General features: G+C 43.5%; 1 protein-coding gene across 1 annotated transcript in view; it reads right to left on the bottom strand.

Annotated features, from left to right (window-relative positions):
• Window positions 1-26,674, bottom strand: part of LOC122801350 (nucleolin-like) — a 345,442-nt gene that overhangs the window by 196,324 nt on the left and 122,444 nt on the right. Inside the window, exon 8 of the mRNA XM_044070890.1 lies at window positions 19,004-19,140. Coding sequence (XP_043926825.1) covers window positions 19,004-19,140 — 137 coding nt within the window. The remainder of the gene's footprint in view (window positions 1-19,003; window positions 19,141-26,674) is intronic.

Below are 26,674 nucleotides of genomic sequence, written 5' to 3' on the forward strand. Positions count from 1 at the left end.
CTAATGCCTGTAGGTACAGTTTTGCCATGAAAGGAATAGCAAAAGCGTATGCAGTGGGCTATCCATTTTGAGATTGTCTGTTTGGAAATTGGCTTTCCTTGAGCTCCTACAGCATAGGACACAAAGAGCTGTTCTGATTTTCTGAAAGGCTTTGTTCTGCCCAAATAACGCAGTTGTCTGTGGATGTCCAAGGAATGTAGTAATCTCTCCCCTTTGTTTTGAGGATTAGGATAAAAAGTAGGTAAATGTATGGTCTGATTTAAAGCTACCCTGGATACCACTTTAGGCATAAAGGACGGGTTGGTTCGTAAGGAAACTGTCCTGATGGAAGATAAAAGGCTGGACAGCCATGAGAGCCTGTAGTTCTGAAACTCTACGAGCTGAGGTGATTAGCCAGAAGGAAAGCTGTTTTCCAGGACAAATATTGCAAATCTGATGAGGCAGCTGGCTCAAAGGGAGGAAAGGTCAGTTTTTCCAGAAAAAAATTAAGATCCCAAGCAGGTATTGGTTGTTTCCTTGGAGGTCTTAGATTCTTAGCCCCTCTGAGGAACTGTCTTAAGAGAGGGTGAGAGAATAAAGGTGGATCAGTGTTATATTCTGCAGAAATGGCTGAGGCATGGATTTTGATGGATGAGAATGAAAGTCCACTGCTTAGCAGCTCAGCCAAATAGTGTAGTATTTGAGGTAAATTCAGTTTTCCAGGATCCTGGCCCTTTTTCTCATTCCAGACACAAAACAGTTTCCATTTTGCGGAGTAAGCTTTTCTAGTTGATGGCCTTCTGGCCTCAAATGACATCCTGCACCTCCTTGGAGAGTAGGGTCTGTTGTGATGCTAAGGAATCTTCCATGCGGCTAGATTGAGTGTTTTTAGCTGGCTGTGAAGAGTTTTGAAGCTGTGCTGAGTCAGAAGAGGCATTAGAGGCAGGGTCCATGGTGGGGAATGCGTCAGGCTCCTCAGGAGTGGGTACCAGTGTTGCCTTGGCCAGTCCGGAGCAATGAGAATCATCTTTGGTCTGTCTGCTCTGGTTTTCAATAGAACTTTGGGAAGCAGAGGAAGAGGTGAAGGCATAAACTGTCACTGATGTCCAACTAAAAGAGCGTCCACTCTCCAAGCCTTTGGATGGAAAATCCTTGAGCAGAATTTTGTCAATTGGTGATTTTTGTGGAAGGCAAACAGATCTATGTCTGGCCTTCCCCATTCTTGGATTATTTCTGTAAAAACTTTTGGATGCAATTTCCATTCGTGTGGATCTGTCATATTCCTGCTTAGGTAGTCTGCCAGCATGTTTTCCTTGCCTGGCAAGTACTGTGCTTGTAGTTCCATTTGTAAGTCCATGGCCATGTTCCAAAGTGACATGGCCAGTCTGCATAGGGGGTAAGAATGTGTTCCTCCCTGTTTATGTACCACATAACTGTGGTGTTGTCCGTTCTTATCAATAGTTTACCTGGTTGCAGAAGGTCCTTGAAAGCTATAATAGCATTTATTACTGCTAGCATTTCCTTTTGATTGATGTGAAGGTGCTTTTCTTTTTGGGACCATTTGCCCTGAATGCACCGATCTGTCATGTGCGCCCCCCAGGAGTAGTCAGAGGCGTCTGTTGCGATGAATTGATTTGCTTGAGGCTTGCTGAATGGAAGACCTGTGTTTGACATGCTTGAGCCCACCACAGAAATTCCTTTTGCAGACATGGAATTAGTGGTATTATCGTTTCCAAACTGTGGCTGTGTGGAGACCATATGATTTTAGGTACCATTGTAGTTTCCTCATATGCAGCTTTGCACATGGGATTAGTAAGAAGCAAGATGCCATGAATCCCAGAGCCTGCAGGATTTTCCTTGCAGTCAGCCTGGTGCAATTTGCTAGTGCTCTGAAGTATTGAATTAGTTGCCCCTGCTTCTCTGGTGTGAGGTAGGCCATCTGGGTGTTTGTGTCCAAATTGGCACCCAGGAAAATCTTCTGAGAGGGTATTAGCTTTAATTTCTTTTTGTTGACTGTGTATCCCAGAGAGTTCAACAACATTATTACATAAGCCAGATGTTTCAGAAGAATGTGCTTGCTGTCCACTTGGATCAGGCAGTCGTCCAAATAAGGGTATATTTGTATCCCTTGAAGTCTGCAGTAGGCAATTACTGATGCCAGGCATTTCGTGAATACTCTGGGCGCAGTAGATAAGCCAAAGGGCAATGCTGAGAATTGATAATGCTCTGACCCTGCAAGAAATCTGAGGTGTCTTCTGCAACTTTGTCCGATAGGGACATGCAGGTATGCCTCCTTGAGGTCTAGAGTCACCAGCCAAGACCACTTGCCCAGCATGGGAAGGAGCTGCTGTAGAGTCAGCATTTTGAATTTTGGCACAATGAGATAAGTATTCAGTACAGACAAGTCAAGAATTGGTCTCCATTGATGCTCTTTTCTTGGAACAAGGAATAGCCTGGAGTAAAATCCTTGGCCTTGTTCTGAAATGGGAACTTTTTCTATGGCTTTCATTTGTAGTAAGTTTGAGATTTGTTTCAAAGCCTCTGTCCTTTGATTTGGTGGCAGACCTGGCATGCCTTTTTTTTTTTGGCAATGTGTGGAAATGGAACCTGTATCCGTTGTCTATTATTTGGAGTGTCCATTTGTCTCTTGTAATGCTGTGCCAATTTTTTGAGAATAAAGAAAGTTTTCCGCCCAAAGGTGCTTCTAATTGAGCCCTGGTTGGCGGAGTCAAAGCAAAGTCATTGAGTTTGTCCTTGTGCGGTAGTTGCAGGTCCTGAACTGCCTGTCTGGATTGGAGGTTGCCATTGACGGGCCTCTGTAGGAGCCCCTAGCTTGCCCTCTACCTCTGGCACGCCTGTTCCTGCCCCTTTGAAATCTTTCTGTGTCCGGAAAGGACCAATTCTTGGAAGGCCAGTTTCTGCTGAATCTAGGCGGTTGGACTTGAAGAAAATCCTTAACTGTTTGTACAGATTTTGCCTTTTCCTCAAATTTCTTTAGGACTTCTTGAGCAGTGGAACCAAATAACTTTTGCTTTTCCAGTGGAGCATCCAAAAGCTTAGCTTTAACATGGTCTGGCAGGGATTGTTCCTTTAGCCAAGCATGCCTACGTATGACAACACCTGTCATTGCTGACCTACATGAAGCTTCCAATGCATCATAACCACACTCCAAGAAATGGTTGCTAACCTGCTGGAGTTATGTACCAGATCCTGAAGGGATTTACGGTCAAGGGGTTCAGTAGAAGACAATTTCTTATGCATTTCTTTTAACAAATACTCTTGATACTGTATCATGTGAAAATGACAATTTAATGCCCTCATAGCAAGAGTGGCAGAAGTACACGCTTTGTTACCCCATCTCTCTAATGCCCTGGACTCCTTTGCAGAGGGGAGTGGGTTCTTAGTAGTAACAGCTGCAACCCCTTTAGGGCCCTGTGAAATAGTTTCAGGGTCAGCAGAGTGGGCCTTATAAAGAAAACTGTTGGTGTCCGGGACCCTGTAATACCTATCGGGCTCAACAGGGGCCGGAGGCAGAGTGTCAGGGGTCATACTAGAGTCAGAATACACATCAATGACATTTAAAACAGGAGGAATAGCCAAAGGTCTATGCTGAGGTAAATGAAGAAAAGTTCTTAGTCTTTTCCTGGAATCAGAATATTCCTGGCCCTGCCATTTGAAATGCTCTCTTAGTGTGAAGGGTCCCCCCAAAGGAAAGCTCTTCGGGGGGGCTGAGGGAATAGATTCCTCTGCATCCGAATCCTCATAGGCCGAATAAGCCTCCTCCTGGTAGTCTGAGTGATCCGAGCCAACAGAGGCCTCCTCTGAGGAAAGGGGATCAGGGGGATCCACCCTGGGCCTTTTTGTCTAGAGGGGGTTGGGAGCCCCTGTCCGGATGCGGCCGAGAGCCCCTAATTAAGGAGATAAGGTCCTCTGCTAAGGTTAGAATCTGTGAACTAGAAGAGAGTCCCTGAGGAATAACCCTGGGAGGCATGGCTGTAGTGCGTTTTGCAGCTTTAGCCCTGGTGAAGGCCTTAATAGACATGGATGCAGGAGGCCTGGCTGCACCACGTGCTGGTGTAGCTTTGTCTAAAGGTATGGTGTCGAAAAATCCCAATACACCAGTTTCGGAAGGAAATTCTGTAACCGACTCGGTAGGAGCCTCCGGGGCCGAGGCTGTCTGTTGTATTATTTCAGGGTTCGGAAGTTCCAAGGACTCTGTATCAGCCGAGACAGACACTCGCGGTAGGCAGGCCTAGCCGCGGTTTCAGCTGAAACCACGGCCCACGTGTGTCGGTCCTTGTCTTTCCGTTTCTTAATTAAATGTGATGTCGGGGTTTCCGATAACATTTTTTCTGCGAACTCCGACCGACGTCTAAGAGTGCGTCGGTTGAAGGAAGCGCAGGCTGAACAGGCCGAGATGTCGTGGTCTGGGCCTAAGCAGGGGAGACCGTAAGAGTGGAAATCCTTATGAGGTGTTTGTTTCCCACAAGTTAAACAAAAAGTTATCGGCTGAGGCAAGAAAGAGTCCCCAACGGGGTACTTAGCTTTTGAAGTCTTCGGATAGCGAATTTACAGGAGCTGGCCGACCGGCACTTGCGAACTGCTTCTGCTTCGGGCACCACACGGCAAGAAAGCCTGAGGAAGATGGCGTCTGCTGACGCTTATACCCCAGGCGCTCTGACGTCGGGGAAGGGGCGACATCAGCCGACGCTGGACCCAGACTTTGGAATCCGGCCGACCGAAGGGCTGCCTGAGGCAGGACAACCCATATGTGATTACTGCAGATACATCCTTGAAGGACATCTGGATAGAGTGGCTCCGGAACAGACTGGATCAGAGCCAAGAAAAATTTAGGCAGGGCAGACTACTCCAGGAGTCTCAGTATTACCCCTCTTCACATCTTCCGAAAGGCTCCTGGAAGACCTAGTAGGGGATCTCTACCTAGGAGGCACTGGAGACTTGATTAGCATGGAGACCCGTGGGGATTCTACAGACTGGCTCCAAGCAGTAGTCAGCTGCTATTTCCAAAGGTTGGCACAGAAGCACCTGTGACCGACTGATACCATGGTGCTCTCCTTCGGCTCCAAAGACTGAGGAGTCGAGAAGGCAGATTTTGGTAATTTGGAAGGCGGCTCCGAGACATCAACCGGTACCAGGGAAGGCCTTTTAGAAGATTTTTATTTGGTTTCAGATGTAGATTTTGTAGACTTGGAAGAAGCCAACGAACTAGATAAGGCTTCCTCAAAGGTTGGTTTCAGAAGACCCCCCCCCCCCCCCCCCCGAGTACAGAACAGTTGGTGTACCTACCATAATTGTAGATGTTAGACTGTATTCACTGCTGCAGTCATTACAATTGGGTTATCCTTCTGGCAGGCTACCCGCAGTCAGCCTGAATTCCAAAGTCTAGGTCCAGCGTCTGTTGCCATTGCCTCCTCCCCGACGTCAGTGCGCCAGGGGTATAAAAGATGCAGCGGACGCAATTTTCTTCAGTTTTTCTTCCCCAGATATCAGGTGCCCCCAAAAGGGTAGGCTAAAAATGTCAATAAAGCATGCATGCACTAACAAGTTTCCTTCATCTACAAGCAAATACTCCACATAGGTTGTATAGAATAGAGTACAGATAAGGTCCAGCAAAGGTAAGTGGGATGGTGGGTAACCTGGACTGCAACAGTGAATACACTTGAACATCTACATTTATGGTAAATACACAACTGTACTATGTTCATAGTCTTTCACTGTTGCAGTCATTACAATTGGGTTGAATCCCAAAGCTAAGGTTGGGAGGCTGGAACTATATAGAATTAGGAGCAGCTAGGAGGCCCTGCAGTACAGCAGTGGCAAAGCCTGCCCTGGATTTGGAGTAGAGTGGTAAGTGGTAGTGCTTTGTAAAAGTATGCAATGAACTCCAGGTTGCAGCCTCTAAAATGTCTTTGGTTGGCACTCCGAGGAAGGCTGCTGAAGTGGCTGCTGCTCTGGTTGTATGTGGCCTAATGCCCTTAGGCACGGATTTGTCATGTTGAGAATACCATAGACAAATGCAGTGACCTATCCACTTTGAAATAGTCTGCTTTGAGATGGCCTTTCCTTGTGATCCTGCAGAATATGCTACCAGTCTTTCTGAAAGCTTTGGTTCTGTCCAAGTACAAGCACAGCTGTCTGTGTATGTCCAAAGAATGCAGAAGTTTCTCACCCTTATTCTGTGGGTTTGGATAAAAGGTAGGTAAATGAACAGTTTGGTTGAGGGCCACACTGGACACCACCTTAGGCATAAAAGTGGGGTTTTTCCTTGGAGAAACCCTATCTGGATGGAAAATAATAAAAGTTTCCACAGCCATGAGTGCCTGTAGCTCTGAGACTCTTCTTGCAGAGGTTATTGCTAGGAGCAGAGCGGTTTTCCATGATAAAAATTTTATATCAGCTGTAGCGGCTGGCTCAAAAGGAGGCAGAGTGAGTTTTTCCAAGACATAATTAAGGTCCCATGCAGGTATTGGTGATCTCCTTGGAGGCCGTAAGTTTTTGGTTCCTCTGAGGTACTGCCTTAAGGATGAGAAAAAATAGGTGCCTCTGTATTGTAATGAGCTGAAATGGCAGAGGCATGAATCTTAATGGATCCTATAATCACGGCTGCACAGGTAAACACTCCAAAGCCAAGAACACAGTATCCATGGGACCTGACAATATCCCAGGCTGCGTTCTACACGAACTACAGAATTAACTGGCACCCTACTCCAGTACCATGTTCAATCATTGCCTCACCTCAGGCTTTGTACCCACTGAATGGTACACCGCGACAGTTATCCCACTCCACAAGGGGGAGCCACGACTGACCCCGGGAACTACCACCATTAGCCTGACGAGCCTGGTCTGCAAGGCCATGGAACATATCATCGTGGAACTCTCATTGATGATCTCCAAACTCTGGACCCTACTCAGTTTGGATTTGGGCGGCACAGTGGTGCAGTGGTTAACATTGTCGCCTCACAGCAAGAGGCTCTCCGGTTCGATTCTTGGCTGGGGTGCCTTCTGTGTGGAGTTTGCATGTTCTCCCTGTGTTCGCGTGGGTTTCCTCCGGGTACTCCGGTTTCCTCCCACATTCCAAAGACATGCATCTGGAGCATTTCTCCCCGGGCCTCCGCTGAAAACAGGCTCTGTGGAACCTAGTCGGACATTCCCCGTCAACAAATGTTAAATAAATAAATAAATAAAAAATAAATAATAAATTTGTAAAAGGCAGATCACGTCTCCTAAACTGACTTCTTTGAAGCAGTCACAAAAGCCATAGATGAGGGTAAAATGGTTCACACAGCTTATCTAAATCTCGCTAAGGCTTTCAACACCCTCCCCCACTCTGGAATTATAGATAAGCTCACTAAACTAGGTATAAATCCCTATGTCACAAGATGGGTTGCCAACTGGCTCACAAACAGAACCCACACTGTGAAAGTAGCTGATTCCAAATCTGACATCAGACCAGTGGAGTACCACAGGGTTCAGTCCTGGGTCCTCACCTGTTTGGTTATCTACTTCTCTGAAGTGCAGGCAAACACAGATGACTGCAAACTAGGAGCCATAATCGAAACTCCCAACGATGTAAACAAACTACAAAAGGGCCTCACAGACAGATATCTGGTGTCAAAGCCATGGCTCAATGTCAAAAAGTGTATTGTCATCCCATTTGGTAAAAACTCTGTACCCATAAACTATCGCATAGCTGGTAGTCTACTTAATGCCGAAAATGTGTTGAGACCTTGGGACACAGGTGGACAGAAGTCTCTCCTTTGATAATCACATTGCCACAGTAGTCAGGAAATCCTTCTACGTAGCTCATCTCATCACAAAAGGATTCTCATCCAGAAAGAGAGATCATTGTTCCCCTCTACTCATCACTCATTAGGCCCATTATAGGGTACAATGCCCCTTTTGGTATGTACCTCAAGACATCTACAACAACTGGAAAGACCACAGGAATACCTCACAGAGGATTACTGGCCTCACAGATGCCCTATGCAGACAGTCTAAAAAAACTACAGCTTTACTCCATCGCATATCGCCTACTCAGGGGCAAGCTCTGCCTAACATACAAAGCTATGTCAAACCCAGAGCTGTTGGACACACTCTAGGGACCTTAACCTTGTCACCACAATAAACAGAACATGCTGGAGGGATAGATTCCTGTCCCAGAGACTTCCCATATTCTGGAACAGACTACCTATGTCAAACAGAGCTCCTCATTAGCACTCTTCAAGAATAATCTTTATTGGATAGGAAATGGGAAATTCACCCCGGGGATCAGTTCTGTGGCTCTGCTCGACAGGGGCACAGAAAAATAATTTTCTTGGGTGGCAAAAGCCAGGGTACATTTTTTGGTTAGGCTTGTATGAGCCCTAGGGCAGATATCAGCATTTAAGTATTGCAAAATCTGAGGTATATTTGGTACAATCATGTCAATTCCTTGTGCCTGGTTCCAAGCACAGAAACTCTTCCATTTTTCTGCACAAGATTTTCTGGTACTGGGCCTCCTGGCCTCTAAGATAACATCCATAACTGCTTTAGAGAGAGGTGTGTGTTGAAAAGCTACATTATCCACCATGCTGCCAGATTTAAGGTCTGAGCTGGCTGTGCAGGATCTGAATGTTTTGTTGGGTTAGTAAGTGAGGAATTTGAGGTAATGTCCATGCTGGGTATTGAGTCAAATTCCTTCGGATTGCTCATCAGTGTTGGCGGGGCCAGTCTGGGGCAATCAGTATCATTTTTGGCTCCTTTTGTCTGACCTTCAGGAGTACCTTGGGAAGGAGAGGCAGTGGGGGAAAGGCGTATACTGTTAAGTTTTTCCATCTGAAAGATAGAGCATCCACTTTCCATGCTTGCTTGTGATAAGTCCGTGTGCAGAATCTCTGTAGTTGGCAGCTGTGAGGGGAGGCAAATAGATCTATGTCCGGGCATCCCCAATTCCTTGTTATGAAGACTTGTGGATCCAATTTCCACTCATGAGGATCCATGAGGTTTCTGATTAGTCTGCCAGAGTATTTATTTTTCCTGGCAGGAATTGTGCTTGTAGATGTACTCAAGTCAATGCTGTGTCCCACAAAGTCATGGCTAATCTGCAAAGGGGGTAGGAATGTGTGCCTCCCTGCTTATGTACCACATGACTGTATTGTCCATCCAGGACAACTACTGATAAAGATTAAGTAGATCCTTGAAGGCTGTCAGGGCATTTTGAACAGCTAGCATCTCTTTTTGATTGATATGTAGATGCATTTGGATTGCGGACCATGAGCCCTGAATACATCTTCCTGCCACGTGGGCCCTCCAGGCATAATCTGATGCATCTGTTGTCAAGGTTTGCCTGGCTGGGGGTATGGTGAATGGCTGCCCCTTGTTGTGGTGACAGGCCTTTGCCCACCATCGAAACTCCTGTTGTAGGCAGCGAATGAGTGTAATTGTTTCCAGGCTGTGGCAATGTCTAAACACTTATTTTGTTTACTGTGTACCCTAGGCATGTTAATCTTTTTACAAATGCCAGATGCTGTAGTAGTATGTCTTTGTTCTCCGCTTGAATAAGGTAGTCATCCAAGTAACTATACTTGTATTCCTCTGTCTGCAAAATGCAATCACTGGTGCCAGGCATTTTGTGAAGACCCTGGGCGCAGTAAATAAGCCAAAGGGAAGTGCAGAGAATTGGTAGTGCATTGATCTTCTGCATGACTGTCCGACAGGGACATGCAGGTATGCCTCTTTTAGATCTAAAGTTACAACTGCTGAATTTTGCCAAGGACACCACAAGGGAAACTCGCACTCCACCAGAACTCAGTTTATTAAGGTACAATAACGCTGGAAATCCAAGATATGTTTTCGATCAACTATCTTCATCAGAATAAGCATAAAACACTTAACATCCTAACTGGTTATATACCCTATCCAATTAACAAAGCAATGCTAATGATTGTCAATTAGTAAGAATAATGTCAATTAGAAAAAATTTAAACCTAGCAAGCAATGTTTAAAAAAACTCAAACAGCCTTAAAAATTATTGAACAAGTGTTTGTTACTAAATTGGTAAAACATACCTATTTTAAAAAGCGTTTTTAATATTTATTACCAGATTAAAAACACTCAATTTTAAAACTCTTAACCTGTTTTAAATGCAAGATGTATGTTATATGCAATATATGGAAAATGTTGACATCTAGTGGCTTCATTGTGCAAATACAAAAACCTTACAATTTTGCTGATCTAAGTTAACACTGGCTTAATAGACAAATAGTCATTTAAACCTGGAAATTTATTACAGTCTAATACTATTTGCCAGTATAACTCTTTATACTCCAATTTATCATTTATCTTCCCATAATCCACCCCTTATATCCTTCGGTACAGAGTTCAACACAAAGAAAGAAAAATCTGCTTGTGGGCAATAAATTTGATGTCTAAACAATGCATTCTTCATATTCTGTTTCTTGATTTCATACAAATGTTCACAAATGAGACATCTCAATTTCCTGTGTTTTTCCCACATAAAACGAGGTGCAAAAATTGCATGTTGCTAAATATACAATGCCATAACTATTGCAATTAAATGTACCTCTGCTAATAAGTGTTTTATTCCTAGCTTCCAAAAAAATCTCCTTTCTATTGTTTATCCTAGGGCATTGGGAACAAAAACCACATTTGTATGTTCCCATCCCACATGGACCGATATTCTTAGCTTTGGAACCTCCATATTCAAAAATTTGTTTAAAATTAGTGTCCTTCCGATAAATAAATTTTAAAGGGCTATTATTATTCAAAGGTAGATCTAATTTGGACAAATCTTGTCCATTCCTTAGAAATCACCTCCTTGATGGGTGCTGAATCACCCGTATAATCAAGTATATAAGCTCTGTCATATGAGGTGAGTTTTTTAATGCCAGAATCAGTAGTTGGGGCAGGAATGCTCTGTCCTAAAATAGGGGCAAATCTTTTATGCCTTTCCTGAACCACTTCAAATAAGGCACCATCAAGTAAGGACCTTGGGTAGCCCCTATCTACCAACATGTTACACACATTATTGCATTCCTTAAAAAATTCTTGATCATCCGAGGTCATTCTACTGACCCTGACAAGTTGACCCTTCACTAAATTTCTTTTGAAAATAAGGATGGGCACTTTTATAGTGGAGGTATGAATTATTGGAAAAGGTTTTCTTACGATGTATACTAGAAGAAAACCCCTTGTCCAGCTTTTTAAGTGTAATGTCCAAATAAACCAACTGTTCTGTATTTACCTCAAATGTAAAATCCAAAAAGTTGGTCGTACCTTTCAAATAATCCAAAAATTCGTGGAACCTTTCCATGGTGTCTATCCAAAATATACATATATCGTCCAGAAATCTCTTGTACATAGACCAACATTGGGTAAATGGACAATCCAAAATGAATAATTTCTCCCACCAATTCAAGACAATGTTCGCATATGTTGGGGCACATTTAGCACCCATGGCAACACCTTTATTTTGTTTGAAAATTCCCCTGAAAGTACATGAAATTATTTTTCAAAATAATTTCCATGAATAAAAGGCAATAGGTAAAATCAACATGAGAAAATGTACCATTATCTATCATTGCCTCTTCCAACCATAAAAGGCCTGTCTTGTGTGGAATAGAGCCAAATAAGTCCACTATATCCAAAGTGATGAAAATAAGGTCTGGGGAATATAAATCTGTTTTAACATACCTCAAAAAATCCCAGGAGCCCTTAAGGGCTGTATCCCCAGTGTATGACAAAACCTTTAGTTTGTCATCTACAAATTTGGCTAATGGCGTAGTAATAGACCCCTCTGCTGAAACAATTAGCCTCAACGGTGGATCCATGGGGTTTTTGTGAACCTTAGGTATGCCAAATACTGTCGGAACCCGAGGATGTTGGTTGAATAAAAAATTATATCGTTCCTTACCAATGGAACCATCCAACAATAAATCTTCTAACATAAAATGTATTTTACTTTTGGCTATGTTCACCTCATTGATCGAGGCCTTAGAATATTTACTTGTGTCATGTAAGGAATCCCTCATCTTAGATTCATAACAAATATTGTCCATTAGAACTGTTCCCCCATCCTTGTCAGGATACATCACTCTCAAGTTCTCATTCTGTTTTATTTCATTTAACAATTTTTTCTCTGCCTGGGAAAGATTGGGAATAGCAAAATGTTTCGTGATAGTATTCCTTAACTCTCTCCATCAAATTGCCAAAATTCCTTAATTGTGGGTGTAGAGGAGGGTTAAAAACACTCTTCCTTTGAAGACCAGAAGTAGAAGGTGTGGTCATTTCTGGCCCATTAAATAAATGCAAATTTTGTTTTCAGGAATAATTTTAAATCTATAATCGATCTGGGAATACTAGCCTTCCTGTTTGGAACAAATTTAAAACCTTTGGAAAAAAGCTGAAAATGTTCAGGATGTACTTCAATATTACTATAGTTGAAAATTTTATAGTTGTATAGTTCCAAAATATTCCCTTCCTGGGTGATGGTCAAATTGTCAATTATCTCCTGTTGTAACCCCTCTGATTGTAATAAATCCGGTTCTGACTGCGGATCCGATTGGATCGAAGGAGCGGGGGACCCTGATCTAAAGGGCAATCTTCTTCTTGGAAGTTGTTGTCTGTAAAATCGTCCCTTTGGTCATTATCGGGGATATACTGTTGAAAACCACCTTCGTCCCTAGTAGTCCTGTAATCTTGCATCCCTGAAAAAAACTTAGGTTTTGGGTATGCCAAATTATTCCTATATTCTTTAAGATCCCTGGCCAACTTGCCACGCTTCCTATTCATATTAGTAATACAATCGGAATCAATTTGTAAAAAAAGATATTGTAATACTGTTTTTCTTTTTCTACCTTTAGGTCATAGACTATCCTGTCATTAATGGTCTCCATCTCTTTTACAAGACCTGCCATCACTCTCCCATTTTCTTTTATGATAGCTTTAATAACCTCAAATCCACACTGGTCAAAATTTTTTATTAAATTTAAATGAAATTCAGACCCTTCCTCAACTTTGTTGGGGAACTTTGAACATCTTAAACCTTTAGGTACAACCTGCTTGTCAAGACATTCCTTTAAATAATTACAATCACATTCTAACCTTTTATATTTGTCTAAGAAAAAGTACAAGTCGTCGAGGCTTTGTCTGTATGTTTTAAAAGTTTTAGCCCCATTGTCACATACACCATCTTGCACACCATCTTGCATACCATAACATTTATTTAAAAAACCTTGAAAATCAAGGTTTGGCTGTTTGTTATTAAAGTCACCTTTGTTAAAGTGTCCAGAAGAACCCTCCGCTGGAGTAAATAATGGCGTACCGTTGCTGCCTGTTTGTGAATTGCCACTACGTAGCAATCTCGGAAAATCCACAAAATTTTGGCTCCCCTGCGAATCAGAGCCATTGACTTGATGAGGTGGACTAGTATTGGGGCAGGAAACACCCAGTCCTGCTCCTCGAGGTGGTAAACCTCTAGGTAATGCATTACCCTGCGATTCGGAGCCAATGGCTTGAAAAAATAAACTGGTATTAGGGCAGGAATCACCCTGTCCTGCTCCACGAGGCGATAGTACCTGTTGAGTAACGTTCCTCCGTTCGGAGGACGAGCCCACCAAAGAGTAGCACACTGGAGTGAGCAGCTCAACCAGTTGTGTCAGCTGCCCGATGACCTTTCTAAGTTCACCTCTGCTGTCTAACAGGAATCAGTATTAGATGCTGCTTCCGTGGTGTCAGCCATCCCAAAAACTAAGTCAAAGAACCACAAAAAGAGATGTAGGCAAAATAAATTAGACTAGTAACAACTGCTGAATTTTGCCAAGGACACCACAAGGGAAACTCGCACTCCACCAGAACTCCGTTTATTAAGGTACAATAACGCTGGAAATCTAAGTTACAAGCCAAGCCTTCTTGCCCAGCATGGGCAGAAGCTGCTGCAGAGTCAACATTTTGAATTTCGGAATATCCAGGTATGTGTTTAGAATAGATAGGTCCAGTATTGGGCCTCCGGGCTTCGTCCTTTCTGGGCACCAAGAAAAGTCTCGAGTAAAATCCTTGTCCCTGCTCTTGCTGTGGTACTTGCTGAATGGCCCTCATGTCCATCAGGGATGAAACTTGCTTTTGTGCCTCTGCCCACTGATTTATGGTAGGTCTGGCATACTGTTTTCCCTTGGCGGGGTGTGAAAGTGGAACCTGTAACCTTGTGACACTATGTTCAACACCCATTTGTCCTGGGTGATTAGGTGCCAGTTTTGAGAAAAAAAGTGCTCGCTTTCCCCCTAAAGGAGCTGTCAGTAGATAAGTGCTTGGCGCTGGCAGGAGGAAGTCATTGGGACTGCTTTCTGTATGGCTGGGACTTGTCTTCTCTGCTTTTGGAGGTAGATGCACCCCATTGCTTAGACCTGTATGAGCCTTGGGGCTGGGATCTGCCTATTGGGCGTCTGTATCTGCCTCTGTGGCCTGTCCGACACTGGAAAGGACCAATTCTTTGTAGCTCAGTGTCTGCTAAATCTTGGAGGCTGTACCTGTAAGAAATCCTTGACTGTCTGCATAGATTTGGCTTTGTCCTCCCATTTTCTTAAACACCTCTTCTGCTTTAACACCAAACAAGGTATCGTGCTGTAATGGAGCATCTAATAATTTAGCTTGAACATGATCAGGCAAATTCTGTTCCTTTAACCAAGCATGCCTCCTAATGACAGAACCAGTAACTGCGGCTCTGCAGGAGGCCTCCAAAGAATCAAAACCACAATGTAAAGTATGCTTTCCTACTTGTTCAGCTGAATGCAAAAAAATCCTGCATTTCTTTATTTTCTGCACATTCAGAATTTGTCATTTTCTGTTTAAGCAGTGACATTATGTATTGCTGATATTTAAGCATACGAAACTGACAATTTAAAGCCCTTATAGCCAAGGTAGCAGAAGTGTAAATCTTTTTTCCCCATCTGTCCAATGCCCTGGAATCTGTCAGAGGGGGCAGGGTTTTTTGCAGTGGAAGCCTTGACCCCCTTGGGACCCTGAAAAGATAGTTTCTGGGTCAGCAGCAGGGTTTTTTAAAAATAAATCTGTGGGAGTCTGGAACCCTGTAGTATCTGTCTGGCTTAACAGGAGATGGAGGTAAGGAGTCAGACTGGACTCTGAAAATACATCTACAATGTCTAGCACAAGTGGAATAGCAAGGGGCCTGTGCTGAGGCAGTAAAAGAAAGTCTGAGCCTTTTCTTAGATTCTGAATAATCTTGGCTCTCCCAGTGGAAATGCTCCCTCATGGTATGCAGCGTTTCCCCAAAAGAATAAACCTCAGGAGGAGAAGCTGAGGGGATAGACTCTTCAGAATCGGAATCCTCATAAGGAAGAAGAGAGTATTGCTGATCAGAAGAGGAATCAGATGAAATGGAAACCTGATCTGAAGATTCATATTCTTGAAATGGAAACCCGATCTGAAGATTCATACTCTATCTCTTGCCTATGCCTCTTGTCAGGAGGGGGATGAGAACCCATCAGGTCTTCGGCCATTTTGAACATCTGTTTTTAAGGCATAGAGGCTGCTTTAGTCTTTGCCTTTGAAGCTGAAGTAGTTTAACATAAAACTGTGTAGGCCTGAAAACGCCCTCAGAAGCCGATGCCTGCTCAGTGGCTCTGGACCCATCTGAGGGAATGGTTTCCGAAGGTCCAATACGTTGAGTTTCTGTAGGCCTGGTTGACTCCACGTAGGAGTCTGTATCGGCCTGCGGCTCTAAGTAGCAGTCAAGGGACTGCGAAAGCACCTCACCGAGAACCAGCGACTGGCCTAGAAGAAGCCTAGTCGTCTGTTTTGACCTCTGATGCCTGTCCTTTTCTTTGCGTTTTTTTGTAAACTCCGGTAGTCTGCTGCTCCGACGGCATTATATAATTAAATCTTAACACAAAACCAACAACTAGCAACGTTGTGGTCAGGGCCTAGGCAAGGAATACAGTAAAAATGAAAATCCTTGAGGTATTTACTTCCCACAAGAAATACAATTAACTTTTTCTGACATCGGTCTGGAGCAAGAAAAAAAAAAAAACTTTCCCCAACAGGGTACTTGGCTTTTAATGAAGACTTTGGATCTGAAATTTGAACTTGAAAATCTGAGGAGTCGGTCGACCGGCACTTGCGAGCTGCTTTTGCTTCGGGCACCGCACGGCAAGACAGACCGAAGAAAATAGCGTCGGCTGCATCTTTTACACCCCTGGCGCACCGACGTCAGGGAGGAGGCAACCGCAACAGACGCCAGACCTACACTTTGGAATTCAGGCAGACTGCGGGTAGCCTGCCAGCAGGATAACCCAACTGCAATGACTGCAACAGTGAAATACGATGAACATCAGCTTGTTCTCTCGCCTGCAACACTCTAGGAGAGAAAGCATGACAGAACAAATATGACTCCTGCAAATGGATGGCTCCCAAGCAGTAGACAGCTACTGTGGCCATCCGTTAATGACATTTTCTGGGAGCATTTCATTCATTTTTTTGAACCCAGAGGGTTTATGCTCCTTGCTATCCTTAGACATTGCAGACACATGCAAAACCAGAGGAGAGATAGTGAGAGAGAATAAATGAGGACTAGGTCCTCTAACTAAAACAGGCCTAGCCCTGCAGAAGAATTACACGAGGACTAGGTCCTCTAAGTTAAACGGGCCTAGCCTGGTGTAAAAGAAAACTAGGACTTCTAACTCAAACAGACCAAGTATATAACACAGACACACAGGTTCAATCACACAGGAAAAAAATTTGCAGCAGCAATCTTATAAATACGACTTTAGCGGATCCCCTCCAAAGACAGGTTAAAAATCAACAAGTTAACAGTACAAATAAATCAACAGGAGCCCCTGTTTATTAGCCCACTGATTAAGAGCAGAGAAAAACCGCCAAAACTATCTAGGCAAAAAAGTGAAACGGCACCCAACTGGTACACAGGATACTAAACTAAGGTCAAACAAGTCCACAGGACAAATTAGGCAAAGCCCTATAACATAATCACACTAAATAACATCAAATATGCAATATCCACTTATGAAAAGAACTGAAAATGACTTAGCCAGAGCCAAGAGAAGCACATCCGAACTAGTCGACACGGCAAATGAGATCTGGGGATTGCACCGGTGCACCATGGGATACCTGCTTAGCCATGAGCCAGTCTTCAAGCTTGTAAATCGGCCGAGTCGGAGCAGAGGATCTGTTCCAAATCCATATGCAAAAATGGAGGTGAGATTGGACTACCAAACATATACAGTTGTCTATGCTACCTTAAAAGTAGACGTTAAGTGCATCTTAAAATGTTGTAGCAACATTTTGAGATTTCCTTTTTTGGAATCCTTCTGCTGGCCCCAAGACTTCCCCATTCCCCCTGGCCAAATGAATGCACCCCCTCCACCAATGCCAGGGTACCCATCATTAACTGGCAACAATTCTTTAGGTCTTTCTTGCAATTACAGAATCCCACTCTGAACCACAAGCCAAGAGCATGAAGCAACACACTGTCCCCAGCAGGCATAGTGGGACACAGACTTAAGGGTATGTAAGCAGAGGACAGGACCTAAAAGGAAATAAAGCCCACCTGAATTAAGTCAAGAGGGAAAGGATACAGCAACAGCCAAGACACTAACATCCATTTATGGTAATCTTAAAAGTTTACGCTTTGATTATGTAATTTTGGGAAGACTGCCAAAGCTAAAGTGGTGGCTGGACAGAAGACAGAAACCTGCTCTAGAGGCAGGAGACAAATTAGTGCTGTGGATTGAGAGCCAGGTAGCTGCCTCTAGTACTAATGCAAGCAGTAGTGGTAGATATGGTCCTAACAGTTGGTTCCAATTCTAATGCTGCCTGGTGCTTTACCAAAATTCTGGTCATAAAAAGGTAATACAATTATTAAAGATCCACTGACAACCGGTTTGCTGACAGGCTGCACTAGTTTTTAGTATTAGAAGCAAAGGGAAAATTTGGCCAGAAGGAGCATTTTGGTCCTATGAAATGCGAAAATTGAGCTGCCTGGGTACATCCAGTGAAAGTGAATCCAGTGAGGAGCTCTTTTCTCCTGTTGTAAGGATTCAAAACAAAAGTAATATAAAAAGCTCTAGCTAGCTCGGACATTCATTACAGGACTAATGATAAAGAGCACAAAAGATTAGTTCAGATAAAATCACTTCAGCTAGCAGATACAGGAGACCTGTCTTCTCTGTGGGGGGAGGGGGGGTCACATTTGCCCAGGTAGATGTCTTCAGAACACTTTCAAGTCTTGAATTCATCCAGTTCCATAAAGCTTGTGATCTTAAAGTGATAGGGAGTGCCAAAGATGAACAGAAAACAAAGGTAATCCAGAAAGCTAGAATCCGGGTCTGGTATTCCACCTCTGAACTAAAGTTGACAAAAGAAACCGTATAAACTATTAGTCCAGATAAGTCAATATGCGCTGGAACCCATTGCAGACCACATGCTCTGGACCTGACAAAAATATAGTGAAAAACCTGGAGTTCTTCACTCTAGGCAATACATTTTCCAGTTTAACTAGACAAAGTTCCCCCAAAGGATACTTTAAAATCCTCTGGCTTTGGGAATAAATGACATATGGAGATGAACAATAAAACTGGTCTGACTGCAAGAAATTGAAGATGGTACCAGCTGATTACCCTATACAGAATGTACACCCTGAAGGCCAGGGGGGGTTGTATACTCTGGGGGAAGACAAGCTTCTAGTATTCAGGCTGACCTCAAACTTCTGTAAAGCAGGAATGTATCAAAGAATTATTATAACAGTAAACAAACTGTTACATTTGGCACATCTGTATAATCACAGAAAAAAAAAAACAAGTGTTAGCTGCTACATTGCCCAGTTGTCCAAGCAATCTGAAGATGAACAGCTTCTTCACACGCCAATACCCAGGTGACAGGTAGTTCAAAACCTCATGAGTTACCTTTCAAAACAGTTACAAATTGGAAAACATTGAGTATTATGGAAAATAAATGGTACCCCATTTCTGCATCTTACCTTTCCTATTCTCAACAGTGGCCTCTTTGCTGAGAGCTTTGTCCAATTTAACCTCTTTGCCCAGTAGCTCTTTTCCTGTCAGCTCCAAGGCCTTCTCAAGCTCTTCTTCAGACGCAAAATCAACATAGCCAAATCTTCTGATTAAGTTCATTAAAGGGGAAAAAAATAAATTTATCATTTAATAAAATGAAAAAAAATTACAGCTGAAAATCTTACGAATATGACCTTTAAATATTAATACTGTAACACATTCAGGATTAAGCACCTGATATCTCAAAATCACAGCTGTTCATGTCTATCTCAAAGGTTGACTGCTTCGATGCACTGTACCAATGTTACACATACATTACCATACCAGCATATTACACTGATTCCCGACAACTACAGGACCGACTCGTTCCATCATGAATTGGGTTCCCTCGTATCCGAATGTGCTTATACTCTATTGCTGGGTTTTACACAGCCTCCGAGGGGCTGCTGGCAATCTCACAGGTGTATCTTGATACTTGGATTTTGTTCATTCTTTTATGAAGCCCTGCACCTCTGCAACTTGCAACTACTATGGCTTTGGGAATGCCTGCTGCTATCCAGGTTTAGGAGGGCACTTAAGCATGCTACTTTGATATGGCATTGGGTGGGGCGCGATGAATTTACCTGTATGTACTCTGGTCAGATTGAAGCTAATGGGTTTTTTGCAAACATTTAATGAAGCTGAAAACATTAACACTACCTTCTAGCGTAAGGTTTTATTGGCCAAATAGTCCAAGATCTTGCAACAGGATAGTTATGCAGACTGAATGGGATTATGCATGTTCCCCATTAGCTATTTTTAAATTCCATCCATGAGAACACAAAACTACTCCAATTACAACATACACATGTTAACATACAGTCATGCAAGTGTCATTGCTACAGGGTCAATCAAGTCTCAATTGCACTGCAGGTGACTGATCCAGTCAAAAATCCAGAGCTTTAATATCCTGCTATGCCATTCTACATAGTACGCAAGGTATCTAAGGAAAAACATGGTGAGAAATTCTGGATCTAGCTACCATGTTTGCCAGCTTCGACTAAATGCTGGGACAAACATGGTTCCCAACTGCTGGATGAGGAACTTTTGACTACAATACTTCCCTTAATCCTCTCAAACAGAGCACATTTGATGGCAACAAGTCTAGGTGCATGCACCGGTCCTGTACACAATGTCATGCCAGCCTATAACTGGCAATTAAAAGAACATATGCCCAAGGGCCTATTTTAACCACTTAGCCCAAAGTCCTTGGAGGCCTTTGGAAGATCTCCCAGGCTTCGCAAAGGGAACAACCTAGAGAACTTTCATAAGCAGACCATAGCATACGGTACCCGAGAGAGACATCAGTCTGTCCACAGAGAAATTTTGGGTTCTTGAGTTTTATATCCATTTGAAGTGCCCCAAAGACCGGCACAATTTTTTGATCCTCTAGAACAGAAACCTTACCAGAACTAATCACCCAACTTCACCTCGAGTCTTACTCTTATTCAAAACATGCAGGTCTGGTCTGAGCAACTATGTCAGCTTTCTTTCGGTTAGACAACTCTAGCCATATGATGTCAGCTGCATACACCAATTCTTTACTCAGCCTCTGGAGGCCAGAAGAGTAATGAACTGCCTGCAGAAAACAAAAACTGATGCTCAAGTCTATGTTCCACACCATTAAAAAAGAAAAAAGGATATTAAGAACAACTTCACTGCTGCAATAACTTCTTGGAAAGTCCTGCTATGGAAGCCCTTAGCTAGCCCGAATATGAAAGATGATTTCCCTCCTCATAGCATAGCAGAGAAACGCACCGCAGACATCAGGATGTTAAGATACGAGCCAGAAGGGACCACGTTCTCAAGCATTTTCTGCCCTCAAGAGGACCAGAGCCCCACTCTTTCAGCCCCTACATCAGAAACAATCCAACCTGTTCTCAGCAGGGAAAGGATAGAGAGACCTAAAAAGGAAACATAAATGGGAAAGATACCCAAAGGGGAGAAAAAAAGGGGCAACTACCCTAATCCAGGGTCAAGAGGAAAAGGATACAGCAACAGTAAGACACCAACACCTACATTTATGGTATTTAGACAACTATCCTACATTCACTGTACCACTGCTGCAGTATTAACTTCTTGGAAAGATCTCCAAAGCTGAATAGGATCCTCTGGGGGACTGTAAAAGAGAACCCAGCTCTGGCTCTAGGGAGGTACAGGCTAAGTTGCACTGCTCTAAAAATGTGATCCGATAACTAGGTGTCAGCTTCCAGAGTATCTTGGGATGACCCCCCCTTCCCCTTTAAAGGAAGCAGTGGCCCCCAGAATGAGACCCAATGTGTTCAGGCACTTCTACAATTATGAATGTAACAAAAGGAAAAGAAGTTATGTGAAAACCATTTAGAGGCTGTGTAAATTACTGGTTTTCCCAATTTGACAGGAGCAACGGCCATGAAGTTAGTAAAACTCAAGCTAACTGTGGACAAAGTGCAAAGTTCTCTCGTCTTTATTTGGTTTTGGAAAGACCTAGAAAGTCGGACTGTTCAGCTTGGAGAACTCAGTTACCATCTTGAAACCTGACAACGTATTCTTTACAGGTCAGAGTGCCAGCAGCTTAGATATTCTCAAGGTGTTTGCTGCCAAAGTAGTTTTCTAATGTGAGGCACAAACAGAAGGCTGAGGTCCTAGGAGGATGCATGGGACCTCCCGATTGTCCTAAAGTGTGTAATGCCTTTAATTGCTTCACTACAAAAAGTGTAAACAATAGTTGCACTGGCTGGCATGAAGAGATGGCAGAGACATGGATTTCAACAGATGGCCAATGAGAACTTTTTGAAAAGCTCCCTCAGATAGTTAAGACCGTTGAACAGACAGCAGGGGCTGCTGGCATCATATTGCAAATCTCCTACATTTAAAATATGTAGGACTTACTGGTACTGGGCCTTACGGCCCCTTACAAGTACAACTTCCTTGTCCAACACCTGGCACAGAGAGAACAGGAGAGTTGCATCAAGCCACCAGCTTCAATGTGTAGATTGTAGCTCTCTTACTCTGTGTCAAGTGGTCTGTGACAATAGCAGATACTGCCAACCATGCCTGGAGAAGTGGGACAGTGAGTGTATAACATGCACTAGCACAGCTAGCTGGAATTTTGTAAATAATTACATCATTTGTATATCAAAACTATACAGATGCTTGTGCTGAAAATGTATTTGTAAGGTTTGTCTGTTAAAATGCATCAGTGTGCCTGTTGGAAGGAAAATTAATGTACATGGATTATTTCAACTGAAATGTATAGGTTTTATATAGAACTGGAAAAGAGGAGGTTAATCTCAAACTTTAAAACACATCTGAAATTAACTTACTTTATGGGTTAAAGATGTTATCCCAGTTTTGAATTGAGCCAGAAACTGTCTGCGCAAAAGAACAGGTTGTAGCTATTGTAGGAAAGAGTGGAATGATTTTATCGTTATGGCTTCCAGATGCTTTAATAAACCTTGGCCAAGGTCTAGTGTGTACTGTAGCACTACAGTGCTAAACCCTGGCAGCTTCTGGTTATGGGGATAGTGTGGGAAACATGACCAGGTGTGTGTGTGTGTGTGTGTGTGGTCATTCTGTAAGCCAGAAATATTTAGATATTAGTGGTGGTGCTGCAGTAGCGTTGTCGCCTCACAGCTAGAAGTTGTCCCGTTCGATTCTCAGCTACAGCGTCTTCTGCGTGGAGACATGCGTGAATGGGGGTACCTTCATTGAAGGTTGTGCATCAGGGATGGCAACTCAGCACATAAAAATCTGCCAATCATTAGCGGAGTGGAGTTTCACTGTGGCGACCCCTAACCAGGAAAAGCCGAAAGTAATAGTAGTAGGAGATTGCTCTCAGCATTCTGTATCTGTCATGGATCTGACAACAAGGAGCACTCACTCAAGCCATCCTGCCTTACTATACTCAGGAAGTTGGAACAGTAATTCTTTAGTCAGGAAAATTAAAATAGTTGTTTTCTGTAACTGTGCAACTCTTTCTAGCCGCGTTATTTTCAATATTTCCGGCGACAAACTCTGGTGTTTACTAAACATCTACTTTCAATATTTTCATGTTCATATATTTAAGCTTCAATGCGGCTGGTCCTTTATAACAAATATTTAAGTTTTGAAAGTATTTGCACGTTTGGTGATAACTATGCCCACTCAAAGCCTGGCCGTTTGGTCAACATTACCATTTGTATTTCTTAAAAATTTACTCCGTACAATTAGATAAGAGCCTTACAATAATGGACTGGTAGCAGTGAATCTACCTAACAGATTAGGCAAAGTTTGTAAAGTGGCTAATTGTGCCAGCCTTCCCAGGTTCGTGTGTGTGAAAATTAAACCTCAAAGAGTGTGCGCATCAGCTAAAGGCTTCACAGAAAAGACCCAACCCTACGGCTGCACCACTGGGGACTCTTATTTAGCACCTGGTGGGAGACGAGACACCCAAACCCAGGGCCATGTGTGAGCCCAATGTGCTCTTAAGGGAAATTGTGCTGGATGCAGAGGTCTGCATTTGGAAATACTGTGTGTATCCATTTGTATTCTGACTGAACATCCCTCTCCAGTCTCAGTAGTGACTATTCAAGCTCCTCGATTACTGGCCTAGAGTGGGAGACGTCGCATTGTCCATCACCTGTGGAAGCACCGCTGGATCCTGTTTGCTGAAGTAGTGTAGTGGGGGAAATCACTGCTGCTTTGGCGAGAAGGCTGTATTTACTTTTTGTTGATCAGGGTAGCCAGACTACATTATGGTAGCCCTTTTTAAGCACAGGCCTAGGGAGAAATGTTCCAGTTACAAAGTGGTAAACGAAAATCTTAAATTACAACGCAGATGTACAGTAACTAAAAGGTTACTATTGAAAAAGCTACAATTAGCAAGAAAGTCATTACTTAATACACGGGTAGGGAAAAAAAAGTGGGAAATTACAAAGCAAAAAGGAGGTCCTAAAGGTACAGCTCAAGAAAGAATGAGGATGATCCTACATGTAACTTTGGAATGACAGCTATGGGAGGGAAAGCAAAGAACTAGACATCTGGGGACGTCATGGTCTGGGCCTAGGCAGGTGACGCACAGGGTTTCTGACACTGGTTAAACACAAAAAAGGCTTGCAACAGGGTACTTCGCATTAGATTGTTACTCTCTCACTCTGGCAACAGTCAACAGACGCACTTGCAGCCCCATTAGCCTCGGACACCGGACAGCTGATGTAAGACGGAAACCCTTTACTCTGGCATTCGGGCTGGCCAAGGGCTACCCAGCAGGGATAACCCACAAGTGATGACCACAACAGTGGAACATGAAGAAAGTACAGTTTTGTACCTACCATAAATGTAGATGTCCGATAGATATGCAACTGCAGTCATAACATATGGGTTGTCCTGCCTCAGGCAGCACTCGGTTGGCCGGATTCCAAAGTATGGGTCCGACGTCGGCTGATGTCGCATTTCTCTCCAACGTCAGAGCGGCTGGAGTACATAAGCATCAGCAGACGTCATTTTCTTCAGTGTTTCTTGCCCCAGATGCCAGGTGCCCTCCAAGGAAGGCTGTAATCAAATTGGAAGACAAAAACAGGATTCCAGACAAACAAGTACGCAATAAACAGATACACCATAACAGATATCCCCAGCTAAGAGAAACAGGGATAGGAGTGGACCCAAGGCATACAGGGGTATGGAGGGGGGGGGGGGGAATCGGACATCTACATTTATGGTAGGTACAAAACTGTACTATGTCCTTCAAGAATGCAACTGCAGTCATAACATATGGGTTGAATACCATAGCTTAGCTGGGGGAGGAGGAATGTTCTAGGAAAGAGATGGTGTGGCAATCAAACCCTGCAGGACTGCCGAAGCAAAGCCTGCTCTGGATCTGGAATATAAAGGGAGATTGTAGTGTTTGGAGAATGTATGCACGGAGCTCCATGTAGCAGCTTCTAGAATGTCTTTTGTAGGCACCCCTCTTAAGAATGCTGTAGAGGTGGCTCTAGCTCTGGTGGAGTGTGGTCTGACATTGGCTGGAACATTCTTCCCATGGAAGGAATAACAAAATCTGATGCAATGTCCAATCCGTTTTGAAATAGTCCGTTTGGAAATTGCTTTTCCTTGTACTCCAGGGGCGTAAGCTAAAAAAAGCTGATCAGACTTCCTACTGGTCTTGGTTCTGTCCAGGTAGTAGCGAAGTTGTCTGTGAATGTCCAAGGTATGCAACAGTCTTTCCCCCTTTGCTCTCAGGATTGGGGAAGAAAGTAGGCAGGTGAATAGCTTGATTTAAAGAAACCCTAGATACCACCTTTGGCATAAAGGTAGGGTTGGTTCTTAAGGAGACCCGGTCTCTGTGGAAGATTATGAACGGTGGTGTTGCCATTAGGGCCTGTAGTTCAGAGACCCTTCTTGCTGAGGTAATTGCCAACAGGAAAGCTGTCTTCCATGATAAAAATTGTAAGTCCACTGAAGCTGCTGGCTCAAAGGGAGGTAGAGTCAGTTTTTCTAGGACAAAGTTGAGGTCCCAAGCTGGCACTGGAGCCTTTCTTGGTGGCTTAATGTTCTTGATTCCCCTGAGGAATTGCCTTAACAGAGGATGTAAAAACACAGGCGGATCAGTGTTATATCTAGCTGAGATAGCTGAAGCATGTATCTTTATGGAAGAATATGAGAGTCCATTCTGTAGCATATCTGCCACATATTCCAGGATGAGTGGGATATTCAATAATGATGCATCATGTCCCTTGCTGGTATTCCAAATGCTGAATCTCTTCCATTTTGCTAAGTAAACCTTTCTGGTGGATGGTCTTCGAGCTTCTGTTAATATCCGCTGGACTTACTTGGAGAGAGAGAGATTGAGGTTATTCATGGGATCTCCCAGGCTGTTAGCTGCAGTGTCTGAAGGTTTGGATGCACTGTTTTGAAGTTGCGCTGAGTCAAAAGTAGGGGCCATTGGGGAAGGGCCCACTTTTTGTTGTGACATATGCTCCGTAGTAGTGGGTACCAGTGTTGTCTTGGCCAGTCTGGAGCTATTAGGATCCCCTTGGGCCTCTCTGCTTTGATCTTTAGTAATACTGTGGTCATCAGTGGCAGAGGTGGGAATGCATAGATTTTTAGAAAGTTCCAGTTGAATGAAAGAGCATCTATTTTCCAAGCTTGTGGATGGTATGTCCTTGAACAGAATTTTTGTAGATGATGGTTGAGGTGGGAGGCAAATAGGTCTACTTCTGGCCTGCCCCATGTCGAGGTGAGTTGTGTGAAGATTTTCGGATGTAACCTCCACTCGTGTGGATCTATGAAATTCCTGCTTAGGCTGTCCGCCAGCACATTGTCTTTGCCTGGAACAAACTGGGATTGCAACTGTATGTTTAGGCTCAGTGATGTTTTCCCAAAGATTCATTGTCAGTCTGCAAAGGGGGTAGGAATGGGTGCCCCCTTGCTTGTTTATGTACCACATCACAGTGGTGTTGTCTGTCCGTATCAGTAGATGGCCTTGCTGAAGTTGTTGTCGAAAGGCCTCGATGGCATGCATTGCTGCCAGCATTTCCTTTTGGTTTATATGCAGATGTGTTTCCTTTGGAGACCATTGTCCTTGTATACATCTGCCCTCCATGTGCGCCCCCCATCCAAGGTCTGAGGCGTCTGTGGTCATG

Source organism: Protopterus annectens, chromosome 4.part1 (assembly GCF_019279795.1).
Source record: "Protopterus annectens isolate FY-2018-M chromosome 4.part1, PAN1.0, whole genome shotgun sequence".
NCBI classification, from domain to species: domain Eukaryota; kingdom Metazoa; phylum Chordata; order Ceratodontiformes; family Protopteridae; genus Protopterus; species Protopterus annectens.